Here is an 8,658-nt window from a genome sequence, read left to right as displayed (position 1 = left end):
GGCGAGGATTTACGAGGGCTATTTATAGAGCGCAGGAATCCCGGGAAGGCAGCGGGGCCGGCGATGGGGCGGAGCGGGATGAGGAGCAGAGCAGGGACAGCAGCGCTGCCCTGTGTCCCCGCTGCGTGGACAGGGCTGGGCTCACGTGTCTCCGGTGCCAGCCCGGGACGGGCAAGGCCGAGGGGACATTCCCGTGACAGGGTGGTTGGGACTGGCAGCGAATGGCACCGACGGGCGCTGGGGCAAAGACACCCCACGCTGTCCCTGCTCAGGTCCCCGCTCTGCTGTCCCTGGACGGACAGACCGATGTGCACCCGGGCACAGGGCTCAGGGTGCCCCCGGGAAACTGCCGCCAGCACAAAGCAGGACAAAGATTTTTGGCAAGTGGCCTGGGAAAATGAGACCCCCGCAGCCCAGCCCAGCCCCAGCCCGGCCCTGCGAGGGCTGCCCAGGGCCAAGGCAGGGACAGGAGGTGCGGGAGGGACGGGGAGGACGCGCGGACGGTGCTGTCCCCTCGTGGCACAGCTCGTGCATGACACGCCGGCACAGGAGCAGGGACACCCAGGGTGGCCTGGGATGCTCATCCTGCACCCACCACCAAAGCCACCAGGGCGGATGGGACCTCAGGGCGGCATGGCCAGGTCACCCCTGCCACCTCCCACGGGTTGCACAGCAGTGGGTGTGCAGAGATGCTCAGAGGAGCCACCTCTGCCTGGCCAGGCCATCCCAGGGCTGGGGAGGAACATGAGAGGCACAGGAGGGATTCAACACAAGGGTGCAACCCAGACCCCAAGTGATACTCTCCAGACCCACAGCTCTCTCCAGTCCCAGGAGGGTAAAATACAGCGATCCACAGGGGAAAAAAAGAGCTGCAGCAACCACAGAGATCAGTCCCTCAAGTGCTGAGCACCCTGAGCCATGGAAGGATTGTAGAGGGCAATAACCCCCTCCCCAGTCCCCAGTGCCATCCATGCCCTCAGGAGGGACATGGACAGTTTTGCTGCCTTCACACCACCTGGGCTGTGGTTCCAGCAGGACACACATCCCATCGCTGCCAGCTGCCAGGCACCAGCTCAGCACTAACGTGGGAAAAGCGGATCCAAACACAGAGCCTCACACTCCAAACACCATCTGCCTCCCATTAGCGCCCTGCCAGCACTGCTGGCAGCCCAGGACCAGCCACCACACGGGACAAGCCGTCCCACACACCCTCCAGCAACAACAATTTTAGCAGTGTTCCCAGTTTAGCAGGGCAGCAGCCCGGCGCCCGGCAGGGCTGGCAGAGCACTGAACAGCCCTTGTGTGTGTGGCACACGTGGGTCACCTCACCCGCAGAGCCCTGGGCACAGTGCCAGCTGGCCACACACTGGGCTTTGGGGCTTGCAGGTGATCGTGGCTCGTGGGTGGATTTTCCAGCTGCAACACACCAGCAAGCACCTCCTAAGGACGTTCCCCGACTTACACGTGCTGCTCCTCTTGCAAATAAAGAGCAAGTGGCACCAACCCAGGCTGTGACAGCCCTGGGCACACACAGTCCACAGCTACAGCCAGACTGCAGGATGTCTCAGCAAAAACAATTCAATAAAAAATTGCTGGTTTCACTCTGGAGTTGCCTCCACAAAGTGACCTGCCCCTGCCCCCAAACGTGACCGCAAGGTCGTACATCCCCCCGCACTGCTGCAAACCACGCCCCGCACAGCACATCACCCTTCCTCGCGGGATGCTGCGGTCCTACCTTTCCAGGTATTTTTCGGAAAAGTCCACCATGGCGCGGTACATGGGGCCGGCAGCGCTGCCGGGATGGGAGGCGAGTGCCGAGCCCCGGCACTGGCACCATAAATACCCCCGCGGGCGGCTGGCACAGCCAATAGCCGGCTGTGCGATGGCAAGAGGCTCCCCAGAGCATCCACTGCCGGCTCAAGGTGAGGAGAAAACCCTCTGTGCAACCGCCCCTGACCCCGCTAAGCCGGGGGGGCTGAGCCTCCCCCCGCCAGCCCGATTCCCCCAGCGCCGCAGGGACACGCGGACAGAGGGACGGCCCTGCTGCAGGGATGCGTTTTCATTTCAAGTGCTGGGGGGGAGAATAATAAAAAGGGCTAAAAATAGGCGGCTGCGGCGAGGAACACGCGGGACAACAGTGCCGCTCGCTGGCAGGAGGCACAGCCGGCCGGGGCGTCGAGCTGCGTGCACAGCCCCTGTGCTCGGCCCCCTCGCACCCCCCGAGCCGCTCACACCACGTGCAGCTCCTCCACCTGCCCGCAAACACGTGTCCCAGGGCACAGGTCCCAGCCAAGGGGACCCCTGTGGCCGTGACACCCCAATCTGGCGTCCAAAACCAGAGGCGGTGCGTTCCCAAACATCCTCCCCCCTTCGGCTGCAGCTGTGCTCATGGCAAGCAAAGGCCACGGCTGCCTTGTCCTTGCCCAGAGCCACTTTTTGGCAGCCCAAAGCCTTACCAGGAGAGGTGGAGGGGCTGCCAGCGTGCCTCAGTGGTCCCCGTGCTCACCGCTCCCACCACGCTGCCCGCGCACAGCGATGTGCGAGGTTTGGAGCCTGACCCGCAGTGGGAAACCCCCCCATTCCACCTCCCCATTCCTCCTCCCGGCATGGGGCCAGCGGGAAGGAGGCCCCCAGCTCAGATTTCACCATTTGCATGTCCTCTCCCTGAACCCTGGAAGCTGTTTTCCCCCAGGCCACCAGCAAGAGCTTGTGTCTTCCCCCTGTCAAAGAACAGGGGTGCTCCCAAAGGGGCTGTGCAATGTCCCCAGCACTCCACCACCATCCTCCCCAAAAACCACTCTCTGTCTGAAGTGAGCCCTTTTCTGTCCAGAAAAGTTTGGGGGAACAAGACAGGGAGGACCCCAAAGGCTGCAGGGACCAGTGAGGCTCAGAAGAGGTGTCTGACCCCACAAACAGCCCTGGTACACCCTGATGCCACCCCAATGTGACACTTACAGGCTCCTGCTCCGTTTCTTGCGGGAGGTCTCGTCCCCTTCATCACAGCTGCACTCGGGGTCGGCTCCACTCAGCTGGGGGGGAACAGAGAAACAGAGTCTGTCTCATCACACCAGCACCCCCCACAGTGTCACTCTGTGTCACCAACCAGCAGGGCCAGCATCCCCCGTGGTCCCTGCAGACACACAGCCCAGACCCATGGCATCCACAGGACTCCTTTCAATGGCAATGCAACAGGACCAGCTCCTCTCTGCTCTGGCATGGGAACTCCCCCACTCATCCTGTGCCACCTTCAGTCCATGGTGTTCCTGGAGCATCCAAGGAGATGCCACAGCTGGTGGCCCAGGTACCCTCCAGGTTCAAGATGCTGACAGTGGTACCTCCTGTGGGGAGGACACCCACATCCCCATTCCTGATGCTCCTATTCCTGCTATCTTGAGTAGGCACAAGAACCCCTCCCCAGCCTGCAGAGCCCCCCAGAAGCAGGCTGGGCATCCAAAATCCATCAAGAGTCCCCCAGAAGTCCCCAAGCAGGAAGAAATCGGAGCAGTTCAGCCATAACTGAATCATATAATTGCAGTTTTCAAGGTCGAGGAACACCCAGAGGGCTGCACTCCCTGACCACCACCCTAGGGCAGCCTGGGCAAACCAAGGGGACCTGGGATGTGCCACAAGCTCAGGGCAGCACCAGTGCAGCCCCCGAGTCACAAAGCCTGGGGCCGAGGGGGCACCCCTGGGATCACCACAGCTCGGGGGCTTCAGCAATCGTTCCATTGCAGAATGAGACTTGGAAGATGCTCACGGCCGGCCCCGCATCCGGCCCCACCCCACAGCCCGCTCATCCCCGCGCTCCCGGGGGCTGCCAGGCGCTTTCCAGGACCATCTCCCGGCGGCCGGGCCGTGGGAACCCTCTGCACGGCCCCGCAGCGCCGGGCCCGGGGCTTCTGACACTTCCTTCCATTCTGCGCCCGGCTTTCCGGAGCTCTCCGGCCCCGAACAATGCGGCCCTCGCGGAGCACCTTCCCCGGGCACATCGGCCCGGCCCGGCCGGGGCCACACGCAGCCGGGGCCGCTTCCTGCCATTGTCCGGACAGGCTCGGGGACAAAAGGCAGCGGCGGAGCTCGCCCGGGGAGTCCCAGCGCTGCCGGCCACAATGCCTTCCCAAAACAACCCCCTCCCAGCCCCGCCGCGGGGAGCAGGGGAGAGGGGAGGCACAGCGGGCACCATGGCATTGAAAAGGGACACGAAATGAGCCCCTCTGAAACGCTCCCAGAGGGGGAAAACAACCAAGAGCCTTGATGAATGTGGTGGCCCTGGCACAAAGGTACTTGGCAGCTGAGTGGGGATCCATATGGGAATTGTACATCACTGTCCTGCTTCAAAAACCTCAGAGGTTTCATCAAACTATTCAAAGGCACAGCCCAACAAAAGTCCCTTCACAGCGTAGGCAGGAGGGTGGCAGTAGCCCAAAATCCCATGCATGTGGTGGCCCAGGACCATGCCCAGCTCCCCTGACCACTGTGGACCCTCTGCAACCAGCCAGAGTAGGTGATGGGAGCAGGACAGTGGGAACAGGACAGTGGGAGCAGGACAGTGGGAGCAAGTAGTGGGATCAGGCAATGGGAGCAGGACAGTGGGAGCAGGACAGTGGGAACAGAGTGATGAGAGCAAGCAGTGGGAGGAGGGTGACAAGAGCAGGCGATGGGTGCAGGCAGCCCATGGGAGCAGGCAGTGGGAGCAGGCAGTGGGAGCAGGGCAACAGGAGAACAGGAGAAGGGCAATGGGAGCAGGCAGAGGTGCCCCAGGAGGGTACGTGGACAGTGGCTTAAGGCTCCAGGCAGCCAGAGCTGCTGCAGGGCTGGAAGCAGGAGTTGCAGGAGGTGCAGCCACCACACTGCCCTCACCACCAGCACGGGCTCCCCGATCCCTGCTCCAAAAATCCCAGCCTCATCTGCACCAGAGCAGTTCAGTCCTGGAGGAGCTCCATTTATCCACCCAGATGAGCCCAGGAAGTGCAGCTGGAGCCCCCCGGGGCAGGAGCGGGGTCCATTCCCATTGTCCCTCGGCAGTGTCACACAGCCCAGCCCGCCCCGGCAGCGCTGGAGCAGCGGCAGAGCTGCAGGCCCGGGGCTGCACACACAGGGGCACTGTGAGCCCTCCTTCCAGGGACTGTCACAGCAGCACCAACGGGACCGATCAGCAGGCACTGACACTGCCACCACCTCCCTCTGCGTCTGCGACAGGCAGTGAGGGTGTCCCTGACACAAAGGTGACCTTTCTTGATGGGGGGAGGGAAGGGGGCAGGTTTGAACCCCCCAGCCCAAAAACATCACCCTCCAAGAGGGTTTGGGCTACCTTTAGGCACAGCAGCATCATAAGAGTGGTGCTGTCAGCCTGGGAAGGGCTCTCACCAGCTGGAAGGGGACTCTGAGCACAAAAAGTGCTCCAGGAAACAGCATCAGAGGTGGCTTCTCAAGCAGCAACAGCTTGGCAGGAAGAGGGTTAAGCACACCGTGGTTTAACCCCATCATGGGTTTAACCTGAGCGTGGGTTTAACCCCAGGACTCTGTACCAGCCTCCACCGAGCAGAATGTGACCCTGCTTTCTACAAGGGGATCCCGAGGGGCATGACATGGTCCTCAGCTGGGCAATGAGATCCTGAGCTGGGCAATGAGGTCCTGAGCTGGGCAATGAGGTCCTGAGCAATGCACTGCAGTCCTGTGCCAAGCACTAGAGCCTTGGGCAGCACCCACAGCTGTGGGGCAGGAGGACGGAGCTGGTGTGGGCTCAGCAGGGCAGAGCAGAGTGTGGGGCTGGTGCCATGGGAAGGCCACTCTCAGCACCCACTGGGGTCACCCAGGGAGAACAGGAACAGCAGCACTTCCCTTGTGTGATCTCTGCAGTAGCACATTGTTTCTTGCAAAAGCACAGCCAAGGCCAGCTCTGCTCTGGGGGCACAGGGAGTACCCCAGACCAGTCCCGTGCAGAGCTCCCTCAGCACGGCCTCAGCTGCTCCTCCTGCATGGCAGGGTCAGACATCATTGCTGACCACAACTATTCTCTGAGATGGGCCCCTCAAAGCCGTGCAAGAGGCTGGTTGGGCAGAGACCCACACTGCTCCTGGCATCCCCTGCACCCTGGGGAACACTGTCACCAGAGGCTCTCTGGAGCTCAGCTTTTCCCTGTCCTCACTGCTGCTGTGAGCAGCTCTTTGCAAGCACAGACACCTTTGCCTCCTCCAGTCTCAGTGGGAGTGGCTTCCCAGGATACAGGACCCTGCAGGGTCTGGACACACTGGTGGGAGATGCCCCCCACGGCCCCAGCACACGGGCTCTGGGTGACATCCCCGGGGTGTTAAACATCTCCCAGAGCAGGCTGACAGTGGCAGGGCCCTTCCTGACCCCTCAGGGTGGCCATGGAGTGATGGGCCACATGCCAGGATACCTCCATCCCAGGAGTGTCCCCCCACAGCCAGGCGGAGCCAGCACCCCCTCTCATACCTTCCTGTGGCCCGAGAACAGCAGCGTGAGCTGGTGGATGGAGCCGCCGTTCTTGACGAGCTCCTTCTTGAGGGTCCTGGGGGAGGGCAGTGCCCAGCGGGCCGTGGTGCCCTGGCTGTCGGAGCAGTTGAGGGTGGTGTCCGAGGTGAAGCAGTGCCCCTTGGCCTCCTGCAGGAGGCTGCCCTCGCTGTGGGTGCGGCGCCGCAGGGAGCCCTGCACGCTCAGCGTGTACCCGGGCTGGCAGCCCGACGTCTCGATCATGCTGCTGCGCTTCACCTCGTTCCTCTCCAGGTACTGCTCGTCACTGTCCTCCTCCTCGTCCTCCTCCTCCTCATCTTCCTCCTCCTCATCGTCGTCCTCCCCGTCCGTGGTGCTGCCCGCCACGCCGGCCGCGCTCTGGCTGAAGGTGCTGTCGAGGCGCAGCTCCGGGATGACGAAGGCTGGCAGGGAGCTGGGCTGCTCCTCTCCCTTTGCAGTGGCCACTGGCTGCTTTTCCACCAGGAGAGGGCCCTGGGTGGCTCCCAGGGCATCCCAGGGCTCGGCCGGAGCCGGTGCCTCGGCAGCCGGAGGAGCATCACCCACGGTTGCCTTCCCGTCCTCCGAGTGCATCTGCCCCGGCTTCTCCGTGTCTGTCTCCAGCATCTGCCCAGAGGAGAAGACAGGAAAGGATGAAGGCAGCAGCACCCCAAATCTCTCTGGCCACCTGCCTGGGCAGCCTTTCTGCTCCTACCATCCCAGCTCCAAGGCTGGCACAATGTGTACAACCCTAACGGTGCTCCGGCGGGGTGGGATGGCATTGTTCCCATGTCCCCAGGTGGTGCCAAGCTGCTCTGCCCTCAGCTGCTCCTGATCCCTGGAGCACTGGGTTCTCCCACCTGGCAGGAGTGGGATGGGGCCACCCAGCTCCCCCCTCCAGCACCCAGCAGCACAGGTGGGTTCTGAGGAATCCCAAAGTGCCAGTGCTGGGTGGCTCAGCCCAGCAGTGCTGCCAAGCTCAGCTCCAGCCACATCATCCTCACTCTGATGGCTCCAGGTCTCCTGGGAGCTGCTGGAGGGGCTCAGCCCTGCAGGGATCTTCCCCAAGGGCAGCAGAGACATCCAGCAGCTCTGTCCAGCAGCTCCAGCCCCTCCTGCACCACGTTATTAAATGCTGAAGGGAAGGGCTGGACTCTGTCCATCTCTGGATTGCCCAAGCTCAGCCCAGCCACGGCTGGGGCTCCCCAGCAAAACCACAGCCACTCTCATCAGCTTAAAAACCTTCAGGATGGTTTTTCCAGCTTTCCTCTGCTGCTGGGAAAGGCCTGAGCAAGCTCTGTCCTTTTAAAGGGAAAAACCAAGAGTAGCTGAAGGGAAAAACCTCCAAGGTTTTTTTTTTTGTGAGCAGAGGGAGGGAGCCTGCGATGAGCCCTCCCCTGCCAGAACGGGGTCCTGTGGGATTTTTCCATCTAAGCTGAAGGGGTAAAAACAGCTCAGCAAGGAAAGAAGACCAAAGGAGAGAAAAATCCTCCCTTTGGGAAGCAATTCTCACCTACAGAGATCGTGTAGGGATGGGCCAGGGGCTGTTCCACAGGAACACCCCCAAGTAACAATTCACCCAGAAAAGAAGTGACTGTATTCCCAGCTGAGTCCAAGCCTTTTCACCAGCCTGATGGCAACCAGAAAGCTGGAGTTAGCAAAGCCATCCCCTCTGTATAAATTAAGTTGACTTCAGCTTCAGAAAGAGTAGCAGCCCTGGGAATCGACCCATCTGGCCTCACCTCCCATTGGGAAGAGGCACACATGGAGCAGACAGAGCTTGTATCCCTGTTGGGGGTCCCACCTCGTGACAGCAGAGCCCTGTGAGCCACCCCTGGGACAGAACAGGGGTGTGGGGATGACAGCCCACCCCTGGCTATCCCCAGGCAGCTGTGTGCAGATGTTGGGCTGCTGCTGTGACACCCCCAGGGAACACTGGAGGGGTGTGAGCCCCACTCTGCACAGAGGGGACAGTCGGAGACCGTGGGCACCCCGCAGCACCCACGGGCACCTGCCTGAGCTCACGGGTCAAAGAGCCAGCCAGGTTTCCAGAAAGATGCTGGAGTTCAGTGCCACAGCCAGTGGGCAGCACACAGAGGAGCTCACACATGTCCACCTGTGTGTGCCTTGTCCCTTTTTGTCACACCCACAGTGTCCCCATGGCACCTGTAGCACAGAGAGCACCCG

General features: G+C 61.9%; 1 protein-coding gene across 1 annotated transcript in view; it reads right to left on the bottom strand.

Annotated features, from left to right (window-relative positions):
• RGS3 (regulator of G protein signaling 3) overlaps window positions 1-8,658 on the bottom strand; it is a 66,603-nt gene that overhangs the window by 3,261 nt on the left and 54,684 nt on the right. Inside the window, exons 12-14 of the mRNA XM_029960615.1 lie at window positions 6,457-7,098; window positions 2,956-3,029; window positions 1,736-1,792 (exon numbers count right to left, since the gene is read on the bottom strand). Of these exons, the coding sequence (XP_029816475.1) occupies window positions 1,736-1,792; window positions 2,956-3,029; window positions 6,457-7,098 (773 nt within the window). The remainder of the gene's footprint in view (window positions 1-1,735; window positions 1,793-2,955; window positions 3,030-6,456; window positions 7,099-8,658) is intronic.

This window comes from Manacus vitellinus, unplaced genomic scaffold, assembly GCF_001715985.3.
Source record: "Manacus vitellinus isolate BGI_N305 unplaced genomic scaffold, ASM171598v3 scaffold_27_pilon, whole genome shotgun sequence".
Taxonomy (NCBI): Eukaryota; Metazoa; Chordata; class Aves; order Passeriformes; family Pipridae; genus Manacus; species Manacus vitellinus.
The sequence above is the reverse complement of the archived record's forward strand: the minus strand, read 5'-3'. Positions and strand labels throughout refer to the sequence as shown.